The 26757-nt window shown below is 36.8% G+C and overlaps 1 protein-coding gene across 4 annotated transcripts in view; it reads right to left on the bottom strand.

Moving 5' to 3' along the window:
• Positions 1-26757, bottom strand: part of CARMIL1 (capping protein regulator and myosin 1 linker 1) — a 151803-nt gene that overhangs the window by 88187 nt on the left and 36859 nt on the right. For 3 of the 4 annotated variants that reach the window (XM_007421932.4, XM_025175171.2, XM_007421933.4), the window contains exon 3: positions 1487-1537. In XM_007421932.4, the coding sequence (XP_007421994.1) occupies positions 1487-1537 (51 nt within the window). Of the gene's footprint in view, positions 1-1486; positions 1538-5950; positions 6014-26757 lie in introns of those variants that run through there. The other variant, XM_088130552.1, reaches the window with a different exon arrangement.

Genomic DNA, 26757 nt, shown 5'->3' with positions numbered 1-26757 from the left:
ACTACAGCTAAGACTCTGACTAATGCTTCTATATATGCTACATATAATCAAGAAAGAGAAAATTAAGTGCCACTCCTGTTTTATTTTGTTAGCCTTTCTGAAGTAGTTGTTACCAAAGCAAAAATAATGACTTATGCCAGCATCATGTCAGCCAGAGTCCATACAGGATAAAGTAAATTATTATCTCCAGATATAAATTCATCGTCTGCAAAAAGTAAACTTGTTTACCAAGACGATAATTTCCAATTGTCATAAGAATCAAAGTATTTCATGAAACATGCTGTTAGACAAGTCATAAGCTGCAACTTCTGTTTCCAGACAAAACAGTTGATACTACTCTACTGAGAGTAAATAATGGATATATAATAAACTACATAACATTCCATTACACCACTTATTTTCAAAGTGTAAATAGGACCAATTCTAGAAAAATGGTAAATCAGCAACATTACAGATGGTCAACCCCCACCCACCCAACTCCCACGACTGAAAAATATATCCCTGGCAAATTGTACAGTGAGTTGCCATTGATATCTCTTGTTATGTGAATATGGAGCAGAATGAGGCAAGAAGGCTGTTGGCAACCTCTCAATCTTCACTGTGAAAATGGCAACAGGACTGGACCAGGAAGTAATACTAATGAAATCAGCACTGTGCCCCAATGTTTCTGGTCAGAACTCCTAAAGCCTGACATGCCAGAGGAACTGACAGGCTCTAGCCAGCATCTCATTTCAGAATTGGTTTCTTTCATATTCTGTAGAATAATCTGTCTCCAAAATCCACTGCAGAAGATTATGTAACAAAATTTTGTTTGGATAAGTTTGTCACCTTTGAATATGACAATGATGTCCATTATAAAGAGAAACTCAACTATCATTTATATCTGAAGAATTAGATATAATTCCTATTCCTATAATTAGTACTAGACATAATACTAATTAGTGGACCTACTTAAAATACTGATATATGTAAATGAACAACAGAGGGATTTTTCACTTAAGAAACAACCCAGGCTATAATTCAGCCAAATGATCTGAAATAGCTGTTACATAAATTTTATATAACTATTTCTGTCCCAGAAGGCTACTATAATAAAGACTGATTTCTACTCATCTGGATTTAATATAATTGTGAAGCAGTAATCTGAATGTTCCTTTATTAGCTTCATATTACCTACAATTTAGAGCTTAAAAAGCATCGTGAAGTTAAATCATCTTTGAGACACATGTATACCTTCACAAAATTCCATATTCAACAAGATGTAAACTGTGCCCCTATACCTTCATGAAGATTGCATAAATTTGTTCCAAGTGTAACAGTTCAAACATAGAAAAATGGGAAACAATGCACAGCATTTTCTCTAAAATGTACTCCATTAAACTATTCTCAACTTCCTTATTATATTCCAAGACTGACCAGTATATTATCTTAAAAGTAAGTGAACTTTGCTAGATTATAAGAAAAAAGTAATACAATTCAGCCTTACCTTGGTAGGAATACGGGAAGTTAACAGAAAGGCCCGACATGATGTTAGCACCTACAAAATAAATAGCAAATGTTTACCTTTGGAAAAAAGAAACAAAACTGAAGCGTTTATATTCAAAAATGTTTTCATGCTATAAATTCTTAATATCTACATATAGACAAATCTATAGGAGTTTTAGAGCAACTCTATTCATATTTCCTCAGTATCCACTGAATGTAAACAAATAATCTGTATAAAATTATAGAATTAGAAGAGTTTACTCTGTCAAAGCAGCTTGTATTGATTCTTTTAAGAGCCCTATCATATTTGCAGGCTCACATTCAGCTTATGAATAATTAAAGCACATCTTTTTTACAAATCAGAATCTGAAGCCAGGTCTCTCCTTCTGTGTTTTGGGACCTTGGCATTCATATACTCTCACATGCGTACATGTACACTACCAACACATAGGTACAGATAGAGTAGTAGAGGGAAGGTTTAAAACTCAACTATCCCTGCTGGCTGGCATAACTTTGCACTTCGCACAGGGTATAAACAGCTAAGGCTGCATGAGACATTTTTTCTTTATTATATTTGGTAGATATCAGGAATCTGATTATACTAGAGTAGAGAGCACAATGGGAGTCATTCTTATGTACATCTTATCCAACAAAAATTATGGAACCAATGGAGGCACTATTTTGCATAGCAAATGGCCATACAATTTGCAAGGCTTCCAGAGGTAACTCTGGAAACTAGATGTAAGACCTCTGATAATTGGATGTAAGACCTATGTAAAGTTGGGCTGTAGGTAATAGATGGGATTGCAGCTACTGTACTGATCTTCCTGTTGTGCAGCGGCTTCCCTGCCTGAGCTGCTCAATGCTATGGTTAGGTTGGCAGTGGAGATTCCCAAACTTAAAGTACTGGGAGACATCAGCCTGCCTTCCCTGGGCAGAGAGTCTGAAACAGCTCAGATGTTTGTGACCATCATGGTAACCAAGGGCCTGAGCCAAGTCATCAAGAAACTAACACACAGTCTGGGCCACATGTTGGATTTGGTTTCTGTCATACGGCAGTGAAGACATCTGGAGTTGAGGGATATTTCAATTAAAATGTAACTATTGAAAGTAAGTGGCATCTCTCTTTCTGGTCCAACTCTAAACTCAAGGAAATGATTGATTTTATTCTTGGGGGAAGATGTCACAAAAATCCATGTATCATTTTAGGGATCATGGCACTGCAAAGTTTGAGAACCCCAATCTAAACCAAATGATGTCAGCAGAAAGGTTGTCCCAATCTATGATGGGTTACTGTGACATGGTTGAGAACAATCCATGACATTAGCTAAGAGAATTTAACAAATAATATGAAAAAATATCAGATGGAGGAAATCTCAAAATATTAGGGACAGAAAGAGCAAAAGGGAAACAGGATGAAGATATATTTTAATTTTAGAATCCCCTTGGGGCTGCCAGGCTTAAATAAGCCTAAATTTGGAAGTGGGAGGGAATAACAGTCTTTTATTTAATCTATAATTACTGTTTATCTTTATGCCATTCTATTGACTGTTTTAATTTTTAATTGTAACAATTTTGAAGACAACGTGGGAGAAAGGCTCCCACAAGTGAAAATAGTTGAAATAGATACAAAGCGACGAGAAAGTTCACATTCACAAGGGAGAAGTTGTAAATACTAGTGCCCTGTTTTCATACATCATTGCTGAAATGGGAAAAATGAAGGGCAAATCCTTTCTGTATAAGCCATTGTACAACAACAACAACTTCACAATACTTCAATGAAGCTGATTGGCAGGATATTCAATACAGACAAAAAGAAGAACCTGTGACAATATCATTTAGCATATGGTTAAACTATAATAGCTGGGCATTTTGGGAATTTGTTGTCCTAACACATCTGGAGGTATCACAGTGGGCAAAGCTGAATTACGGAATTTACTGATACAAAATAAGGAGATACCCACCAACTATCTCCATATCAAAAAGTAGAATACCAGATACTTGGAAACTATAATAGGAAAAAATTATTGCCCTTTTGTGGACTTGTAGCTGACCACTATGAAAAGTAGAATGCTGAACTATTTTTAGTCTGATGAAGTAGCATTATCATGTTTTTATCATTAACTTTGTCTTATTTTCCACAACTTGCAGAGAATGCAAATGAACAATTATAGAGCTAAATATACTTTCTTCATTGTATTTTTTCTGCTTCAGCTCTAGTTCTCTCAATTTCAACTGAACATACAAATACTGCCTGTAAGTTTATCATAAAGAAAACAGGAGTTTATTGCACAATGAAATTAAAGTGAAGGAATCGGCAGAAAGTTCACTGAACATAGGAAATGGTGGAATCTTAAGAAGTAGAAATGTTAGTAGAAAGGTAGTAAGTAGTATATGGTTTGTTGCAATTCAAAGATCCCTGTGCAATATTCAGTTGTAACAGATTTACAGCTCTTTTACAGTACTTTATTTATTATTTCAATTTTGAGGCCACATGACTCCATAGAGACTCTGGGCAGCTTACAGATAAAAATTAAAAGAACACAAAATATATCAAGAAAAAAAAAAAGAACTGACTTGCTTCAGAATTAACTATTTTAACTTGAAAAATTTCCATCTCATTACATATGTATATTAAGATGAAATAACCTGTCATTTTTACCTATTTCATCATTAATAGGCAGTGATATTTAATAAACAAATTCACCTAAAAATAGTTTTATCAATCAAGGTGTCTGCAAAGTTGAATAAAAAATGCCAGAGAGCTTGGAGTAATGCTATTTTTTTTTAATCCACGTATATCAATTGTTTTCACAGTTTATAAAAAGATGATCAACTAATGTCATGCTATCATACTTATTTCAAAAATTCCCAAAGCAATAACAACTCATTAAAGCATTACATTTATCCTACTACTTATAACCTGCAGCCCATTATTGGTAGAAATGGTTATTGTTTATCATTTGAATCCACCAAATAATTTAGTTGACATCTGCCCATTTTCCCTTGGCACATAACCAAAATGCATATATACTAAAGCCTTGTCTAGACTAAGGATTTGCCTTCATATCTGCTATTAGGACAAGTATACAAACTTGCATTTTAGTATGCATGCATATAAGTATCACTGGCATTGGTAGAAATCTTCACTTAATCAAGGCTAGTTATGTCACATTAAAATGAGATAATGAAACGATGTCATTTAAAACAATGTCTATTTCAAATTAACAACTTCTGTTGAATGAGCTTAGAATTAAGGTGACATCTTAGTAACATGGAATTCCATGAGCATAAGACATATTTACTTGGTGTTCAGAATTCAGTCCCTGTAATTTAATAAGAAAATATGTACATAGTGTAACTTTACCTAGTCTAGTGCCTTCTAGATGTGATATGACTAAAACTCCCAAGATACCTGAATAGAACCAAACTTTGGGGAAGGTGACAAAGTGAGTTGGTCTCACAAAAGACAAAGTTATTCCAACCATATTTGCAATTGTTCCAGTGCTTTAGCTGATGGTGCTTCAATTTAAAGAAGACTATCAGTCTGCAGGCAGGAAATACAGTCTCATCAAGCAAATGTGGAATGACTGTGCATTTGGTTTATGTGGAAATTTAAACTGTTCTGAATTATTACCACCCTCCTATAATTTGTGGATGAAGCAGTGATTTTACAAAACAGCAGATTTAAGTCACAACATTTTTATTTTGAAATTTATATTCTGTATTAATTATCTTGATTGTTCTGTGAGGGAAAAGGAAGATGAACTAGAATAGTCTTTCTAATGGTACGATCCTCTGAATATCTTACTAAATTAAGTGGATTGAGAACATTTTGTTGCATTATAGGAAGACGTTGGAGACATGATTACAATTCAACCTAGCCCTCTACAGCTTCTGAACAGATGCTCTAGAGGACTATGAAACCATTGAAAGAAGCAACAGGTAGAAGAGGTAATCAGAAAATATTGCCCTTCTATCCTTTTTCTTCAGTTGGATTCTTTTGCTGGATGCTGGTACTTTTCATGAACGTAACTGTCCATCCTGATTCAACCCTATGCATGTTCTTTATTTTATGCATATACATACAAAACATTGATCCAACAAGCTTAATTCAGGTAGCCAATCCTTGACAGAGTCATATGTAATTCTTTTAACTCTACATACTAGAGATTGAATCTGGGAATTTGTGCATACAAAGTATATCATCTATTAATAAGCAATATTTCCTATACCAAACAGAGTTGTTTCACTATATACTCCATCTTTCTGGGAATTTCCTGTTGTTATCTCTATATAAATGATGAACAACAGTTGTTACTTTGAACAGATAAATTGAAGAAAACACACAAGCACCTATCTAGACAAATGTTTTATTCTGGGCTCTTGAGATCAGTCAGAGAACCAAAAAACACTTCCAAACATTATACTGTTTTTAACATTTTAATGTCTTATGACCACTTACCCTAGAACAGGAGTGAGCAATATATGGACCTGCAGATGCTGTTTGACAGACTTTCTTTCATTCCTCATCATTGGCCATGCTGGTTAGGATTGATGGGAATTGGAGTTCAGTAAGATCCACATATTGCCCTTGCCTGTCCTAGAAGTAAAGTTAAGAATAAAATAGGAAATATAACAATACAATAGCAGTACTGCCTCTCTCTCTCTCTTTCCATATATCCATATCCATAGGTGTGTGTGTGTATGCATAGTTAGATGTATCAATAACCTTCTTTTCTTTCCTTTTCTTTTTAAAAAGAAAGCATCATAAATAATTGGTCTGTACATTGTTTCTTGTTTTACTTTCAGGATCTTAATTTGAATCTGCACTTCTGCTAATTTAATAAGTTGAAGCCATATTTCTTATAGAACAAACAGATTTTACTCATGGTCTTGCAGATAGTTATGATAGATTTATATTTTATTCCTGGGCAAATTGGTCAGCCTTCCTTCTAAATTAGTTAACAGTTGAAAGCTTTTCCACCAAGTCTGAGCACTCTCACACATACTGTGTGCCATTTTGTTTCCACACAAAAAGGAAGCTAACAATAGTTTTTGCTTGTTCAGTGCTTTTCCTTCATTCTTTATTACTGTCTGATTAAATATGTCAGTTTCAATATTTTACGAAGCACAGCACTGTCTGAATTGCATACATGCTGAGTTTTAAATATACAGGAAGCACAGAACCAGCATATCCAGGTTCTGCTTTTCTTTTTAAGAGGCAGAGAATTTAAATGGAAACAGAATGTTCAAAAAGGAAAGAATTTAATAAATAATTTGTAGGCTATCCCCTACAAATTGATGAATTTCTGTCATCTTTATAAAAATAGATGTATAAAACTGTTAGCAAAATTTACCAATTCTCAATGTGTAAACTGCATCTTGGGGAACCATCAATTTGTAATTGACTAAGAACAGCAACAGAAATAATCTACCACCTCTAGACCAGCCTAGTCTAGATTATAATCCATTGTTATAATCTGGTAGGTATAAGGAATTATATGAATTTATTATTACTACAAGTTGTCCTTAGACATAAGATTTACTTCTCTGTTTTATGGAATAGCTCAACAATTAGGAAAGTGCTACATTAACAGCTGAAGAGCATACCTTTTCTTACTTTAGCGTAAGAAATTAATATACATGAATGCATATGGGAAAGTTACATTAACTTCAGACATAATTCTCACTCCAAAGACAGAACTATTTGCTACAGTAAGGAGTGCAATAAAAATCTGCCAACATTCCTAACTTATTACTGTTTTCAGAGGAACAATTCTTAACATGAAAAACAAAAAGGCAATTATAGTTTCATGTAATAATATCTCTACAATATCTAGTTTTCATTAATATTCTAATTACTTATTTATGGCATCTGCATACTGGCCCATAAGATAAAATTTTCTGGGTGACTTATGGTAATACACACACACACACACAACAAATTTATATGGCCATCCATCTCATTGAACGTGACTCTGGGCAGTGTTCGTTCGTTCGTTCGTTCGTTCATTCGATCTATCTATCTATCTATCTATCTATCTATCTATCTATCTATCTATCTATCTATCTATCTATCTACATACATATGCACACATGCACGCACACTCTCAATTATAGGCAACATAAATATAAGAAATAAAGCTAACAGCAGTAAAACAATATAGGCTAAAATGTGGTTGGTAAGTTTGTGACCCAGTGTTATTTGAACCAAATAAACTATTTGCTTAGATTATGATGTAGTATGTCGTGTGAACCTAAGCTATATGGTTAACTAGCTGGTTAATAATGGATTAACAGACTCTGCCAACAAAGCTCATGGCATACAGTTTTCCTGTGGCTTTTTCAAAATATTTTCCTTTCTTTTTATCCAAGTTACCCACTAATGAAATAACTCATTTCCCAGACAAACCAGGCATTGATGATGATTGTCAAGGAAGTTTATTGTTAATATTAAAACATATATTCTCAGCTTGATTTTAATAAAGATGCCAATCTAATCATTATAAGCATGGTAAATAACCAAGGAATGTGTTTGTACATTACTTCACTTAGCTTTCCCAAATGTAATGAGCTGCCTATGGCTGGGATCAAAGAATTTCCTTGACACATACAAGCTGTTCTGTGAAAACACTGGGGATTTCCTAGGTTGTTTTAAGACTATAGCTTCTTATACTACACTGAAGAACATTCTAAAAAGTCCCTAAATATTGAAAGAAGTTTGTTATACACAATTAAAGACTGTATTAATAAAGTGGCCCTCTAGAGAGCACTGCTTCCTGGGCTCTTTTCATGACCCACAGAATCTCGGCCACAAATAATTTCATTTTCCCGAGAACTCACAAACCATTCTGAAGTATATCCATGCTGTCAAATGAAATCAATGTATCATGGGAACAATGATATAAAAATACTGAAAAGCCATGCAACCTGAAAGAGAAATATTAAAAAAAAAGAGTGGCAAACAGCATACAGTCCTACACTTCTGTTGCTACCCCCCCCCCGTTCTTATAGCCACCACTATTCCAAAAGGTCTGCTCTAGCCAATTAGGAATTTAATTATGTGAATTTTATTTCTTCGCTTTCCAGTCCAAATGGAGCAGGAAAAACTAACAAAGGACTTGGTAACTAGAGAATATTAAAAATATAGTCCACTTCATGTGGAAGACACTAGGTTGGAAAACAGAACCAAAGAAGAGCTGGAGAACAAACCCCCATCCCCGCCATGCATCCAAATGTAAAATTATTCAAATGTGAAAGCTGTGGCTACTTGTTTGCTCTTTAGTCTTTTATATTTCTGAGTAAATGCCCAGAAATAGATGCCAATTAACTAGATAATTAACTTTTTCCCCTAGGATGAAGAATTTTATCTGAATGCAGTATTCTATAGATAATTTAATATGAGATATTTTAGTTAGCAGGTAGTATTCACATTGTGGTGTTTATTCTTTTAAATAACTCTTTACTTTATCCCATGATAACTTATCCCATGATTCCTATTTCTAAATTATACACTGTACATCTGAACATTAATTCTGAGCTTCTAATGAATATAAATTCCATCGTTCTAGACACTAAAGTTAATAGATACTTTTCAGTAAAAATCAAGATTGTACATTTAGTCATTTGAAAACATAAGCATAAATTTAAAAAGTTTAATCAAAGAGTTTAAAGGATAATTGGAAGATGAGTAATATTTCCCTGGGGGAAAGGGGAATATCTATATTTCAAAGTTTATTTCACGGATGACAAACTTTCAGCAACCATACTTAAATGATTTAAGTGATTTATGTGTATCTAGGAAGTGGATACAACTAAAAATTAGAAAGTTAAAAACAAAACTGTATGTATTTTTTATTAACCTGGTTGCAGTTAAAGGTTATGTGGTGTCTTAAAAGGAAAGAAAGTATGCTCAAAGTCATGGGTTCTTAACTTTTTTGTAAGCGTCAGCGACCCACATTAAATAAGATTTACTAAATAAAACCTACAGAATATACACTACAAAAGAGAACATATAAAATAAGGCATACAAAATGTGAAAAATGTACAATCATGCTGGCATTATTTTGTTATCAACAGTGTGTGTTTTACAAGCCGCAAAAACAAACTCTTCAATGGCAAGAGATACTACTGCCAGTAAAAACTGAACATAAATTTCTTCAGTCTGTGGGGTTATGTCTCAATAGAAATTACAATATAACAGAATATGAGTTTGTGTTTCAATATTACCAACTTTAAAAGGGCAGAGCCTTTCAGCATATGACATTTTATGAAATTTTCCATCCAGCTCTGCTGGATGGCATAATATTGAACTGCAATAATGTAAATGCTAGCCAAAATTTATTGTTTGTAAGTTGATCTAGTTACCATACTGCTCTAAAGTGTGCACTGCTATGGCTCAATGGTACCCTAAATGAGAGCTTACTATATTCTGACTGTAATTCTATATCAAAGATCCTTTGCTTAAGAACTGCCATTGCCTGATCTTGTCCCAAAGGCATGAGCATCTTCCTTGAAAAACCCAGTTTCTATAATGTTTTTGGCAATTTAGAGTTTTCAGAAAGAATCATATTTATCAATTAATATTAGCTGTGTGTGACCTTGAGGTTGGAAATGAACCTTTAGCCAGTATTTGAACACATACAGCCATGCCCTTGTTTTGACTTTTGTAAGTCCTGCCTCCACTCACAGGGCAACATTGGGCACATATTTCACCATTTGAAATGGTTTTCTTAGGAAATTCTGACTGTATCCTTTCCAAGTTCGAATAATTAATAGCTGGATTTAATTGGGCTCCGTGTAAGAGGTGGAATAATGCCTTGGCTTCAAAAAGTTTGAGGAAAGCTGGTATGTATTGGACACCTCTGGAGAAGAAGAATAAACGGCTGCTGAATTCCACATTTGTGATAGTAAGAATGCATTGTCTGCATAAAGCAGTATACTTAGACACAAGTCTGCCGTGCAGTTCGGGGAGTTGAAAATCTCCCTTGTTAAGAGTACTAGCCATTGTATTGATATAATATTAAAGGGTAATGAGGCCAGAATACACCCTTGTTTAACCTCGTTGTTGGTTATCACTGTGTCTAAGAGATACAGTGGGGCAAAAAAGTATTTAGTCAGCCACCAATTGTGCAAGTTCTCCCACTTAAAAAGATGAGAGAGGCCTGTAATTTTCATCATAGGTATACCTCAACTATGAGAGACAAAATGGGGGAAAAAATCCAGAAAATCACATTGTCTGATTTTTAAAGAATTTATTTGCAAATCATGGTGGAAAATAAGTATTTGGTCAATATCAAAAGTTCATCTCAATACTTCGTTATATATCCTTTGTTGGCAATGACAGAGGTCAAACGTTTTCTGTAAGTCTTCACAAGGTTTTCACACACTGTTGCTGGTATTTTGGCCCATTCCTCCATGCAGATCTCCTCTAGAGCAGTGATGTTTTGGGGCTGTCGCCGGGCAACACGGACTTTCAACTCCCTCCAAAGGTTTTCCATGGGGTTGAGATCTGGAGACTGGCTAGGCCACTCCAGGACCTTGAAATGCTTCTTACGAAGCCACTCCTTCGTTGCCCGGCCGGTGTGTTTGGGATCATTGTCATGCTGAAAGACCCAGCCACATTTCATCTTCAATGTCCTTGCTGATGGAAGGAGGTGTTCACTCAAAATCTCACGATACATGGCCCCATTCATTCTTTCCTTTACACGGATCAGTCGTCCTGGTCCCTTTGCAGAAAAACAGCCCCAAAGCATGATGTTTCCACCCCCATGCTTCACAGTAGGTATGGTGTTCTTTGGATGCAACTCAGCATTCTCTCTCCTCCAAACACGAGTTGAGTTTAGACCAAAATGTTCTACTTTGGTTTCATCTGACTATATGACATTCTCCCAATCCTCTTCTGGATCATCCAAATGCTCTCTAGCAAACTTCAGACAGGCCCAGACATGTACTGGCTTAAGCAGGGGGACACATCTGGCACTGCAGGATTTGAGTCCCTGGCGGCGTAGTGTGTTACTGATGGTAGCCTTTGTTACTTTGGTCCCAGCTCTCTGCAGGTCATTCACTAGGTCCCCCCATGTGGTTCTGGGATTTTTGCTCACCATTCTTGTGATCATTTTGACCCCACAGGGTGAGATCTTGCATGGAGCCCCAGATCGAGGGAGATTATCAGTGGTCTTGTATGTCTTCCATTTTCTAATTATTGCTCCCACAGTTGATTTCTTCACACCAAGCTGCTTGCCTATTGCAGATTCAGTCTTCCCAGCCTGGTGCACATCTACAATTTTGTTTCTGGTGTCCTTCAACAGCTCTTTGGTCTTGGCCATAGTGGAGTTTGGAGTGAAACTGTTTGAGGTTGTGGACAGGTGTCTTTTATATTGATAACAAGGTCAAACAGGTGCCATTACTACAGCTAACGAGTGGAGGACAGAGGAGCCTCTTAAAGTAGTAGTTACAGGTCTGTGAGAGCCAGACATCTTGCTTGTTTATAGGTGACCAAATACTTATTTTCCACCATGATTTGCAAATAAATTCTTTAAAAATCAGACAATGTGATTTTCTGGATTTTTTTTCTCATTTTGTCTCTCATAGTTGAGGTATACCTATGATGAAAATTACAGGCCTCTCTCATCTTTTTAAGTGGGAGAACTTGCACAATTGGTGGCTGACTAAATACTTTTTTGCCCCACTGTATTCAGCTGTGGTACATCTCACTCTCAAACCGATATCTTTATATTGCATGTGTATTATTGTGATGTGAGTAACTATCAATGGTAGAAGCTTTCAATTTCTTCCAGAGAATTTCCCTGGAAATAGGGTGCAGGCCACGCATGAGTTGGCGGAAGGGGGTACTATGGTGCGGCACAAGCTCAGGAAGGCCGGGGAAAGAATATGCTGTGGCTATTGGGCTTCTTGGTATGCCACAGCTCTGGGGCCACAAACAGCCCTAGAGACACAGCATGCCAGGAAGCCCCTTTGCACTGCACTGCTGGGCCAGACTGGAGCCGGGATTCCTGGCACACCACAGCTCTGGGGCTTTTTGCCAGGGTTGGATTTCACGTGGCACAAGGGGGCTTCCTGATGTGCCATGGCTCTGGGGCTTTTTGCCTTCTGCTGGGGCTAGGCTTTCTGGCATGCTGCGACTCTGGGACTTTTTGCAGCCCAGAGCCACAATGCACCAGGAAGCCCCTTTGTGCCACGCAAAGCCCAGCCCCAGCCCAGCCCAGCAGCAGGGCGCAAAGGGGCTTCCTGGCATACCATGGCTCTGGGACTTTTTGCAGCCCCAGAGTAGTGGCACACTAAAAAGCCTCTTGGAGCTGCGTGAAGCTCTGCCTCAGCCCGGCCCAACAGCGCGGCACAAAGCTGTAGCACCCTGAAAAGCCCCAGCCAGCACAGCCCCAGTTGCCCTTGTTACCCTGCACTCAGCCATCCAAGCTGACCCTCGCTGTCTTCTTGCTCCCACTGCTGATGAGGCATGCCCACCCTGGCCCTTCACAAGGCAGCTGCTGGCCATGTGAGGCCGTCTTCACCAGGTCTTGCGAGGAAACTACCATGCATGACTTTGAGAAGAAAGCCTCATGTGGCCAGCAGCTGTCTCACGAAGGGTCAGGCCAGGCAAGCTTGGTCAGCCGCAGGAGCAAGAAGACAGTGAAGGTCAGGTAGGGCGACAAGGGCTGCAGAGTGCAGGGGGCCAAAAGGGCATAGATGGGGGGAGATAGTAGGTGGGGGAGTTGAAGTGCCCCTGCAGTAATAAGTGAGGGCGGGCTGCCAAGCACCTGAATTCTAATCATGTGAGCACAGGGGTGCTGCAACAGCCATAACTTCAGGGACCAGTCATAAGTCCCTTTGTTCAGTGTCATCGTAACTTTGAACGGGCACTGAGTGAATGGTCATAAGTCAAGGACTACCTGTATATCTTACTGATTATGCTCAGAGGACTCCCCGGGTGATAGTTTGCTGGCACATCCTTCCTTCCCTTTTCCAAACAACAACACTGATTGCTGTGCCCCAGTCACCAGGAATAATTTCTGTTTTATTTATATAGGTGAAAAGAGAAGGCAGTACCCGGACCCACCAGTCATAATGTGCAATGGTATGTGGGAATGATCTTGGGAGAAAGGGGGAAGAGCCACAGCCAGGGAAATGGTAGGATAAGAGGCAGCTTAGCTCGCAGCAGGAATGTGAGTGTGGTAAATGTCTCAGAAGGGATCCCCCCTAGTTTCTTGGGCTGTAAAAGTAACGGGGAAGAAAGGTACTTTCAGACTTGCAAGATTCTGTTAATATAACCTTACAATAAAGTAAAATTAGTTCATCTGGATGTGCTTTCTTGTCTGGACTACCTCACAAGACTGACAGAATGAGAGGTTATTAATTCAGGAGGGATTAAATCCACCCTCGAGGGCTTTCCAGGTTTTAGTTCCCTAATTAGTTTATGTATCCCTGACGCTAAAACTGGAAACTAGTCTGGAAAGGGTTCTAAACCTAACCTTAGGTCAAGAATAGTTTCTTTGATCTATGCTAACTGCATGGTATTTTGTTGGAGTGGACATTACCTAAAATCTGTTTACAGGTCTGAATCTGAGACTCATAGTGCTTAAGTATGGAGTCATCAGGGAGTATGATATAATTTCAAGGTGTACTGTATCCTTTTTAGCTGAGAAGAATTCAAAAGCCTTTCTAGCACCATACTGACCTAGCTGACCATCTTATATGTCCTGACCATAGCATCCTCTCTGGGTCCAATAGACAGGGGACATTTACCAACTCTACCTTTTCATCTTAATAGAACAACAAAGTCAACAGTGGATGATCACTGTCTGGGGCACCAACTATTGCAAAGTTTTTAGAAAGTTCACAAGTTCTTGAGAAAGAGAAATCAATAATAAGACAATACCTTTTTTTAGAACATGATAATTTTAGACAGTGAGATTTATTTGTTATTAAGTTAACAAATTTTTTGGAACCTAGAGTCCATAAATTATTTTGTTGCCTATATACATTATTGAAGAGCTACATTTCAGTTAGTGGGTTAGAAAAGAATAAAATTGTAGTTTTTTTCTAGTTCACAACCCCCTTGAAATCTATCCATGGACTCCAAAGGGTCCCTGCACCTCAAGTTAAGAACCCATGCTCTAAGCATTTATTGACCAGAACTTATTTTCTCAGAGGATATATACACACACACATACACACACACCCCCACACACGTGTATACAGATACACAAATGCATACAGGACAACCAAACTGATTATTTACATCGGCAGTAAATTTGATAACATTAGCTTCCTAGGTTTATTATGCTAATATCCATCATCATGCCAAAAGAAAGCCTACTATCCAAGTCTATATTAACTTCTAAATGTAAGCTAGCAGATAAGATTGCTTTATCTGCCAAGTAATTAGCACTTTTCAACACCTTCTCTTTTATGAAAGAGGAAACAAGCTGACTATATAAATAGTGAAGAAACTTAAAACTGGGTCTTGAGCTCAATTGCAAAAAGCCAGGAAACACAAAACATATATTTTAAATCTGTTTTGTTTTTTTTAACAAATACAACTTTTTATTCTATTTATGCAGCCTAAGAATAAAGCAAAATTCTAAATCTAAGAATTATATCTTCTTTGTTCTAGGCTTTAGGACTCTTCTTAGATTTGGAAAGATGACTTTGCCAGGATACGTAAATCCTGCAACAAATGAAAAAAACTGACATACATTTACCACTGAACCGAAACCATGTTTTAAAATGTTTAAAAATATTTTATTTTCAATATTTTAAAAAATATTTTAAAACCATCAGATTCACATAACCCCAAACTGAAGTCAGTTTGGCCAAAAGGTTTCAGATATGCTTTAAAGAAAAGAGGTTTTAATAAATTCCTCTTTGCTTATTTTTGACAGAAAATTATTACAATGGCAAAGCACAATAACACATAATTATATGTATATAAGTGAGAAATGTTTTCCTAGATTAAATCAAGGGTTTCAAATAAAGTTATGTAATAATGGGCACCACAGACTGATGCTTCTGTCAGCAGTAACCCTATTGATTATTGCTCAATAACAAAAATAAACATGTGGGACAATGGGGTTGGTAGAACTAGCCATCTGTTCTGTTGAATTTAAATCCTAACTAGCTTATCTCACAGATATCAATGAAACTTATGTTAAGTCTAGTTTAGATACATCCCAACATCATTAGCTGATTTTAATAAAAAGTCTTGCAGGGAAGTTCGGGCAACCTATGGCTTATAGCAAAAGCTTGGTAAATTTATCATTTAAAAATGGTGATACAAAGTGCTTAATGAGGATTCATAAAAGTAAATAGGCTGGCTCTCTGAACTTCAGTCAAATTCAGAGAGTAAAAATAGGAATAGATTAAAGCTCTCCTATCGGACATTTCAGCATGATATGGCTGCAGTTTGAAGCAGCAAAAGGCTTCAAACACTTTTCAAAAAGAAAGAACACCCTATTTTCCTCCTCTGTAGAGTGCACTGATAAAATTAACTATTTCTGGATCAGAGCAAAACACTTTCTGAGCAAAGCCAACATTCTGAAAAGAAACTTCAAAAGCAGAAACTTGGTTTCCTGAATTTTGGCAGTGAAATGTATCTAGATTTAGAAGCAGAACAGCTGCCAAATTAGATAAATACATGTGAGGAGGGTTTTTTTCTTTTTGCAAATCCAGGTAACACCCTAACTTCAGCTATTTTGTACTGTTCAACTCTGTAATGTGCCCAATGTGTGTGTTTCTTATAGTTTTAATGATTGTTTTATACGTATTTATTGGTTCTTTTTGTATGCTGCCGGGAGTCACTCTCTTGTGAGATGGGCGGCTATATAAATATGATTAATAAATAAATAAGGAAAAAGAATCACACTACTAACTAGGAAGATATTTCTGCAAAGAGACAGGATTATTCTATGGATCCTTTTCAGGCTTAGCAGCACATGTCAATTCTTGGTTTTTTTTAGAGTGCAGACTATTAATAAAAGGAAAAATGAAAATGAAAACTTGATCTTAGAAAATGGCTAGAATTTTAAATACTAACCAGCTTTAAAACCTTTTTGATTCTCTTCTCCATTCTTACAACAATTAAATTTGGGGGGAAGGAAAATAAAATATATTTTGTACTGTAAAATGAAAGTAGAAATCATAATTTTTAGAAAATGGATTATCAGTTATGGAGAGAGTATTCGAGAAAAAGGAGACATTTTCAACAGTTCTATTTGGCTCATAATTGCTGTATATCTTCATTTGCTTTCCAGGACAAACATGCATTCTTGCAATTCCATTCATAATTCAGCAGCTAAACATTAAACACTTTCTTTCTATACTGCATGCAATGTTGTGTTGTCAGTTGGTAATTCACAGGACAAGTTTTTCTGTTCCCACAAATTGTTGGATTTCATGACTCCCCAATCAGTTCCATTATTTCTTTTAAAAACGGTCATATTTTGTGACGCATCCTGGTCCTAAAGGAGATTGCGTACTGCAAAACTGTTGCCTAAACTGATGTTCTGAACTACTTTTCAAATTATCACAGCATTCAGCATGCTATCCTCTGAATTACTCCTAGGTTCCTAATCAGCATTTTCCTGCCTGAAAACCCCAAGGAAGTCAGTTATGGGTTGGGCATTCGCAGAAACTAGATGGGTGTGAAAAAGGTCCAGGATGTGGCAGAACAATGTATAGTTAGAACTTACTGTAGGGACTGGCAATGTGGCATTTAGCAGTGCTTACAATGCCCCTAGATGGTATTAGTGAGGACTATTCTATCTCTCTCTCTCTCTTCAAAATCTTGTTGAAGAATTACAAATCTCACAAGATTTCAGACAAGAATCTCAAAATCTCAGGGATTTGATAATCACTGCCAATTTATTATATTTACGATTTGAGGAGCTAGCTACACCATCTCATATTGCAGACTAGAGCTACAAGCAGGATTAACTCTCAGCAATAGAACAGTTGTTCCAGTATCTTTCAATAATGTATCAAGGCCTTTAAAAACCTGACAGGACCAAGACATTCCTTAGTTCAATCATGGCTTGCTGGTAATTCAAGCTTTAATAAACCCACAGTCCTTTCTAATGCTTCAGATTCTGCATTTAAGGCCCCCCTTCTGGAAAAAAAATACTTAGGGCAGAAGAGAAATTTGGTTACCGGCAATGTCCATTCTACTGGTGTTTGGATACATTGTTAGATACAACCATTACAGCCATTTATATGGTTATAAATCAGTTAGCTATACTTTTTTGTTTTCATCTCTTTCTTTTCAGATGATGATGATGATGATTTTATTAATTTTTTATGGCTGCCCACTCCAATAGATTCTGGGCAGCTTACAAAATCCAAATTAAGGTTATATAATCAAATCATTCCAACTTCATAAGCAACAACAAATGAATTTTCTCCTATAGCAATCTGGATTGGAAGTTATAAATTCTACTTTTCTCAAATTGCTTATAACATGACAATATATGTCCATAGTCTGCAAAAGATCTGACTATTCCAGATCTTGAATAAATCAGAAAGCTATTTATATAGTTATTTTCCATCCCATTACATGCTGAGCCAGTACTGTATATGATGAATCATTTCCTCCTTTTTTTATTTTGTGGTGCTCATGTTTATGCATATCAGAAAGATGTGGTGGTACTGTAAATACCGACACTGTCCTATTCATTTCCTTGGCTTCCCCTAGATTCTTAGAATAACATTTAAACTAACATGCTATGTGTTGGTGTGTTGAGATAAAGCTCAACAACAGAGTAGTGCACCCAAGTGAAAAATTCTCACATCTCAGATCACAAAGATATTTTCTACCAAAAGCACTGCTACTATCAAAGAAAATTATGGGTTGGAAGTAAGTGTGGGAGATCAAGGCTATAGGGAAGGAGGGGGTGCATTCCATGAGAATGCAAGATTACTGGTGGTCCGGCTGTGGCTTGTTGGGCATTTTGCCCAAGCTGTTGTGCCAACTGCATCACCATGGCTTGTAAGGCATTGACTTGTGTGTCCACCTGCTGCTGGTGCTGTAGTAAGGCTGCTGCTAGATGCTGTGGAGTTAACGGTGCTCCCTGAGGATCTGTAGCCATGCTCAAATTTTCCTCTCTTCTCTTGGGAGTATGAGTTTGGCAAGATTGATGTCAGGCCCAGCCCAACAATGATGAAACAGTCCAGTCCAGTTCCTTTATTAGCTTACACCTTATAGACAGAGTCTTGGCAAACTAAATCTATACTACAGCAACTAGTGGAAATACTCTGTGAGATTCTAGGGAGTGACTATCTTGAACCTCTTTCGCTTCCCATGCTTCTCCTGTGGACTGTGCTGCCTCTTGCTTCCTCCTCCCTCCTGGATTGCACCCCCTCCTTCCTGATAGCCTTGATCTCCTACATCACTCTCCTCCTTGTAGATACATTCCATCACAGTAAGTTATTCATAAAGATTTCAGTATATAAGAATCAATTATGATGCTTTTATTATGTTATTCATAAAGATTTCAGTATATAAAAATCTTAATTATGATGTATGTGTGTGTGTATGTATGTGTACACACACACACACATATCTCTTCACAACCACTGTATCTTCCTAGATTGTCTTTGGGAATTGGAGTTCGGCCACTACTCCTACTTCTAGCAATAATTTAAGAATATATGTTTAGGTGATTTTTGCATCCTGACAGCTATGTGAGGTACATGGGGCCCTCATTTGTTCCCAATTACCTGATGCTACTAGGGAGTGGCTTTCAACGGGTGATACTTAACTCTACTTCTCTATAACATATGCATCAGGGTGAACAGGCTGTGCATGTTCTGAACCAGCATATGAATGCAATGATGAGCTGATGAAGGCTGAGAAAATGAAACTGAATACTAACAAAATGGAGACTTTGTGTATGGATGGTGCCTGGCAAAGAGAATTGGGACACTGACCAATTCTCAATCGGGTGGCACTCCCTTAGAAATAAACACACAATTTGGGGTGCTCATTACTAAAGTGATTGCTGGAGCCAGGAATGTCTATTACCAGTTTTGACTGGTATACCAACTATGCTCTTTCCTGACGGAGACAGCCTAACTACTATAGTCCAAGCTCTGGTAACCTTATGTTCAGATTACTATAATTTATCCTGTATATGGCTATCCTTATGCTTGATTTGGGAGTTGCAGTTGATACTGACACATTGCAGAATGGAGCAACAGGCCCTGTGCATGTTACATATCTGTGGAAATAGCTATCTTGGTGCAGTTCAAAGTTTTTGCTTATGACATACTGTACATGGCCTGAAACATCTTGGAACCAGGATACTGATGGGATGCCTTTGTCATTCCAGACCCAATTTTATTATTGAGATTGTTGGGACGTAGGTTATGGTGTGCAGCTAGAATTGCAGAATGTTATCTTGCAGTCAAGATGTTTTTCCGTAGTTTCCTAAACTGGAGCATCAATCAGGGAGCTTTAAAGAGATGAATATGGAACTTCAGTGTATTCCAGCAGGTATTGCTATATAGCTGCTTGAAACTTCCTTGGAATATTTTTCCAATTTGCCCCTATAAGATTCTTCCAAGTAAACTTATTCATAAAAGCTATGATAAAAGGATAAAATAGACAACTTACAGCAAATTCTGCTGAGCCTATAGCAGTCGGGTCAGCTAGAACTGAGGAAGATAGCCGTCATATAAAACCTTTTCAGCCAGCACCTTTATCTTTAGCTGCCAAGTGAACATAAGATCTATGAACTTACAAGACTTTTGGTGATTACAGACTATCAGTCTGGCTCTAACAGAAGTTAACATCTTTGCCCCAGAAAGCTTTATACTCCACCATACCTACTCATTATCACAGGGAATGTGTCCAACAAATTGAATAATATAGTGGCAGAGTCCATTCCAGAGTACTATTTCTTTAGAGATACATATTCCCTAGCAAAATGGGTACAGCCTTAAAAGAGCAGCTATGCTGAGCACTATATAAAGTGCAGTCAACATCTAGAATTCAATGAAAACTGTACAGAAAAAAACTATCCCTACAGAATTCCTAGTGATCTCCCATCCAATTACTACCTACTGTAGCTCCACCACACTTAGCTTTTTTGAGATGAGCCACAATCGCTAGATGCTGCCACCTCCTATGACAAATTATATTGTAAAACATCTGATTAGATGTGGCTCTGTGAGTATTTTTTTTACCATCTTTAATTAATTGTAAGATCCATTCATTATCAGGCTTCCTAAAACAAAGTCCCAACTCTTTTGAGTTAATAGGTGCACTAGAAATTTTGAAAATAAGGGGTACTAATGCAAAATGGCTGCCATAGGGGCTTTCCTATTCACAAAATGGCTGCAAGGATGGGCATGGACATTCATAAAATATCCATTTGTCAAAAGACAAAACAGCGATGCTGCTTCTTGCCACCTTCTCCAGCCCCTTAGGATGGGCATTACCATGGCAGCTTACCTCTGTCCAACTGCCCAGAGAAAAAAAGACAAACTCCCAAATAAAACACTAGCCTGTAACATCCACTTTTTACAATTTCTAGGAATGCCTTTTGAGCCCAGATGAGGTCCTGAGTCATTCTTGTAAATAAAAATGTTGCAGTAAGTTGGCAAAAGCATGATCAAATGCAGCTTTCAAATAACATCTTCATAACTGAGTTCTGAAATCCTAAATTGAATGTGCACAAAAATGATTTGGTGCTACTAGGAAAGATCTCTGTGATTTGTTTTGTTTAGGGAACTGTCTGCAGGTACTTCTTGTGTTATTAACTAGAGAAACTTCCATGGAGGTAAACTCTAGTTAGTGAAGTCAAAATTACCCTAATCAGAGGCTCTTTCCACTTACAAAAAAATACACCATTCTGAGATTGGTATTGCCTTTGTCCATCCTCATGATGCTATGGGGTTTCTGGCCATCTCAGGAAACTATCCCAGTTAATTAGTCCAGCTCCTGACCTAGAAGAAATGCTGCAGCGACAGCATCTCAGTACAGTATTTCCTCTGGAGGTCCAGAACAGCAAATGGAAACACTATCACATCCCACCTCCTGCTTCTGGAATTCCCCCATGTCTCCAGAAGCTAAAGCACTCTGGTGCCTTGGCTTTTTCCACTCTTCCCTGCTGAACGGAGGAGAAGCTTCGCCACTTTCTCACCAAACTCTAGCTGTCTTTTTTTTTTCCTTTCATGTTGCAAAAAATTAGTACAATGAGATAAAGAGAGAGAATAGGGTGCTAGCTGCCTCCTGTTTCTGACATTTTCTCACTAGTTGGAAACATTGGCCATTACTATGAAGGGAAGGCAATAACTAGGTAATAAAGAGTGGCATGAAAATAATTACAGAGAGGGAGACCAAGCCAGCAGCTGAATGGAAAAGGTCATGATAATTTCAAAATAAACAAAAGACAGGAAATAACCTCTGCTCCACCCAACAGAACAAGCCATAAGGCGTATACACCTGTAAACAATAATTGTGGCAGTTCTCAATGAGCACTTAATGTGACATTGAACATAAGTATGCATTGAAAAAAAAAGACTCAATTTAAAATATGCTCAAATGTAATAACTTTTAAAGCAAACCTATGTGTAGTAACACATTTCCCTCCCTGGTTTTTTTCCAGTAAAACACAGTAGTCTAAATAAACTTTATCCAATCTGGCTCATAAAAAGACCTTACTAATCATAACATTATGAAATTAAGCTCAGCTGCCTTGAAATTATCATATGAATTATCTTTTTAAAGAATGTCAATCACCCAACAGAGAGACTGCTAGAGAGGGCACTACTTAAAATTTTTCATAATTTCATAATTCATAATTTTCTAAAGCATTTCTGCTGTTGAAGGGAATGCCTACTCTGATAGCAACAACCTGACATTCTTGGTTTAGTTTTCTCTTTCATGGTAAACCTCAATCACAGATGGGCACAGAATGCTCTACACATACAGTGATTAATATGTGAGAATGAACATTATGGTGATCTATATGCAGGATTTTTTCCTGGTGTGATGGACCATCATGTGATTCCCCTTATTAACTATTTTGGTGTAGCCCAGAGACAAGTTTCAAACCTTAGAGAAATGTATTTTATTTATGAAATGTGTAAGATATACCATATCATACCATAACCATAACATTCCATTCTTTACCCAACTTGCAAAAAATAATTCTCAAAATGCAAATTCAAAATTAATAAAACACTTTAAATTAGAATAAATATTCTTTTAAAAATTCAAAATTAATAAAACACTTTAAATTAGAATATAATAAATACAATAAAAAACAAAACTGAAAGCAACCTCAGACTTTGAAATAGAGTTTTTAGAAAATGATAGACTGCATATTAAACTGGACCTGAAAGGGACTGTTATACCTTCACTTAGAAATGCCCTCCTGAGGGAGAGGTGATTGGTGTAGATCTTATTTCCATTCATTTTTGGCCCAGGCATGCTAAAATATTTAAATTAATTTTTGTTTATTGTTTGATAACTTTTTATGCCTGTTTGTATTTGCATTTTTATACAATACTTTTTATAACAATATTTACAACAGTCCTGAGATCCTGTGGATAAAGGGTGGTTTCTTATTTTTATTATGCATTTTTCAAATGCATCTGTTGTTGACAACAGTCTAATTGAACTATTACAATACAATTCAGTATTTAAAAATGGCTTGACATTTGGCCTAAAATGGGACTGCAGGATTATTTACTGGGATTTGGCACTGTACCTCTGTCAAGGTACAACACAGAGATCTCTTTTTTCTCCAGTTCATGTTATTTCAAAGAGCGCCTCTGAAGATCTTAAGACATGGGTAGATCACCTAGGAGGGGATACTCCTTCAGACAGCTGAAGCTCAAATAATTAAGAGCTCTAAATATGAGACCCAGCATCTTGATTTGATAGCAGTTAGAAAGATAATTCGGTTTATTAAAAAGCGATGTGACATGTTTTCATCTAGGTAAGCCAATCAAACTAATACACTAAATTCTGCACATGTTGAAGCTCCCACATATTTTTAAGATCTGTCTTAAAAAGAAATGTGTTCAAATGGATCTAAGCAGAATAATTTATACAAGCAGGGAATGGCAACTCAAGGTAAGTAAAGCAATGGTTAGGGAGCACCTGGCTACCATTCATGAAGTCCAAGACTAGACTAATTACATCCACGAGACTTGAAGGAGCTTGTGGATGTTATCTCAGAGATACTTTCTGTGACCTTTTAGAAATCCTGGAGGATGAATGTAATGCCAGAGGACTGGAGAAGGGCAAATGTTGTCTTATCTTCAAAATGGTAAAAAAGGGGACCTAGGTAACTTACACATTGATCAGCTAGATGCTGATACTGGGCAAAACTTTGGAACAGCTTATTAAGGAATCAGTTTGTGAGCATCTGGGGAAAAAATGCACTGTTTGGCAGGAACCAACATGGATTTATCACACCAAATCAGTCTGCTCTCCTTTTATGATAGAATGACTACTTTAGTTGACCATGGGTTTGTAGTAAACATAGTACATGTTGACTTTAGCAAAGCGTTAAACCAAGTCTGAGATCCTAAGAGAGACTCTGCTACCATTAGATAAATTCAGAATCAATGTACTGTAAATGCAATGTTAAATTATATTTCCAAAATATAGCTCTTGTCCTTTTATGATGAGCTTTGGCTTTATATAGCCTAGGGCTCAGGGATAATCCTATGTAAATAGAAAGAAACTCATCTTCCTGGTGTAGATTCAAGATATAAGTTTATTACCTATTCTTGGAATGCCTTTATATTGCAACAATGAGACCATTTGACCATTAAGCCACTTCTTTTAAATTCAATTTTAAAATCCTGTATACCAATTTCTTAAAAGATATTGTGGTTGATCTTTCACTGACTTTTTTGAATGCCAACACAACCGTGTTCCAAATTGTGGAAATCATACAGTTTTTGAACTTGTAGCTGAAAGTCTGAACCTAGATTCTACGTTTACATGATTCATATTTGCATTTTTACCAAATAACTACATTCAGATATGATCTCTGGTCTCTTGAATATTGAGCATGCTTAACACAATGGATTTTTTTTCCTCAATCATTCTATCTTCTACAAATACTTGATTCTGAGTTCTGGCTTTCCTTTTGTATCTGCTTATCAAAGTCATGTATTTATCAGACCATGGAGTGGAGCCAATTTCCACTCAGGCTTCACCTTGCAAAGGCTATTTAAATCTGCTCTACCTCCAAGATGTTTGCTCAAAATTCAATACGTAATATGAAACATTTCATTGAGCAGTCAATGTTCATATGCTTTAAAGCAAAGGAACAACCTGGATATCCAAAAAACAGAGCATAAGGAGAATTTGCAGAAATAGCAATATTATATCATAAAAGATATCATGAATATATGTGTTCTTTGAATCACTCCAGTAGAATGACAAATGCTAATCTTTCTTATTGAGAGAAGGTCCCTCATTTTGAAAATCAACTGGCTATAATAATTAAGTCAGACAACAGAAGAAAAATGTTTTATGCACTTCAATTATATGATAAACTATTACTTTTGCCAGCCTTTCCAGTTAAAAAAAAAAAAAGCAGGATAGGACATGTTAAATAAACACTTCGCCACTGAGAGAATAATCAGTCCAGCTTCCACAGAAATTAAATCCTATTTATATTATGGTATGAGTGGTTGCCAATTTTTACAGTTCTAGTTTCCTTCTATTTGAATTCAATTTCACAATACTTTGAGAGCCAGGCTCCAATATTCCATGACTATGCAAAAATGAACAAGCAAACAACTTCTATCTAGCTAAGTGGACTGGGAGACAAAGCAAGAGCACCATGCATAAAATGTTCCTATTATTATGCGGTGATCACATAGGCATATTTGGTAAGAAAAAAAAAACTTTGTTTTTAAAAATCCATCAAACTTTGGTTGGAAATATAAAGCTTTAAAAGGCTTGAATAAGTTAGGTCCTGACAGTCTGGAAGGCTACCTTGTGACAACCTCCTGTTAACAAGTCCTCCAGTGAAAAAGTTACCAATAAATAAATAAACTGTCTCTCAACCTGGTATTCTCAGGTATGTTGGGAATACTGGCTAGGAATTCTGAGAGATAATAGTCCCAACACATCTGAATAATGCCAGGTTAGCAAAGATTGCAGTAGAAATTAATTTGCAAACTGTGGATTGAATTTCATCAACTCTGCTGATATATATAGTAATGGCTGCCAGGTGGCCAGAAGTCCATATCTCAATAATTTCCTTTGCCAGGTTCCTATTAACGAGCCTTGGACAGGCTAGTCTTATAGCTTCATTTTATAATCTTTATTTGCAACATGTGGATAATAATACTGACCTATCTTTTAAAAAATAATAAGAGTTACTGTAAGGGATGTTCTACCCATTTTTATATGCATGCTAATATCCTCATTATCACACTTGTAACAATCCAAGCTATGCTATGATACCACTGGAAGTTGACCTATTGTCCAGTTTTTTTCTGCTTTGCTCTTTCCTGTACTGCTGTTGTACCTAGAAAGAGATAACATTGTTTAAATATGGACAAAAGGCATGCAGGGTTTTTTTATAATCTGATGTGTGAGATTATCCAACCAGTTGTTGCAATAAATTGCTGCATTAATAGATGACAAAAGGGCTACTGCTCCTAGTTCTTAAAATTACCATAGGCAAAACAGCTGAAGCTGTTGTTTAATGTGTGAAAAAAGGGAGATGAAACTTGTGCATATATGAACAGAAACATAGGCTGTTTCCCCACTAACTTTTAGTGTCACCTAGCTCATTCATGCTGAATTGACATAAAGCTTGCCATCATTACAATTATACTGGCATTACAACAGATTATGATTTTGGACACTACTAAAAACCACTACCAATGACACAAACATAGTTTGCTACAAAAAGAAGCAGCTTATGTGTGCATTGCAGAAACATTAAATAAGGATATCTCACAGAGATACAGGTCAACCCTCTCCTTACGGAATTAAAGCATCACCAACAGATGGCTGTTCAGCTTCTCTTTGAACTAATAAAGGGAAGTTCACCACATCGCTCTGTAACTGGTTTCACTATTTATTTGTTTATTTATTTGTTAGACTTTTAGCCCACCTCAGTCTAAAGACTCTCACTGGACTGAGCTGCTTTAACTATGAGATAACTAACACACTACTACAATCTCTTGGCATCACTGTAGCACAGAAATCTACAAAATCCCTCCAAAATATCTTCAGTAACTTAAAGGCCAAAGAAGAAAAAACAGGAGTCA

This window comes from Python bivittatus, unplaced genomic scaffold, assembly GCF_059951505.1.
Source record: "Python bivittatus isolate LINGU-HERP-01145 unplaced genomic scaffold, Pbiv_v1 ctg000840_np1212, whole genome shotgun sequence".
Classification (NCBI taxonomy): Eukaryota; Metazoa; Chordata; class Lepidosauria; order Squamata; family Pythonidae; genus Python; species Python bivittatus.
Note: the sequence above shows the minus strand (reverse complement) of the source record. Positions and strands in the feature narration are given on the sequence as shown.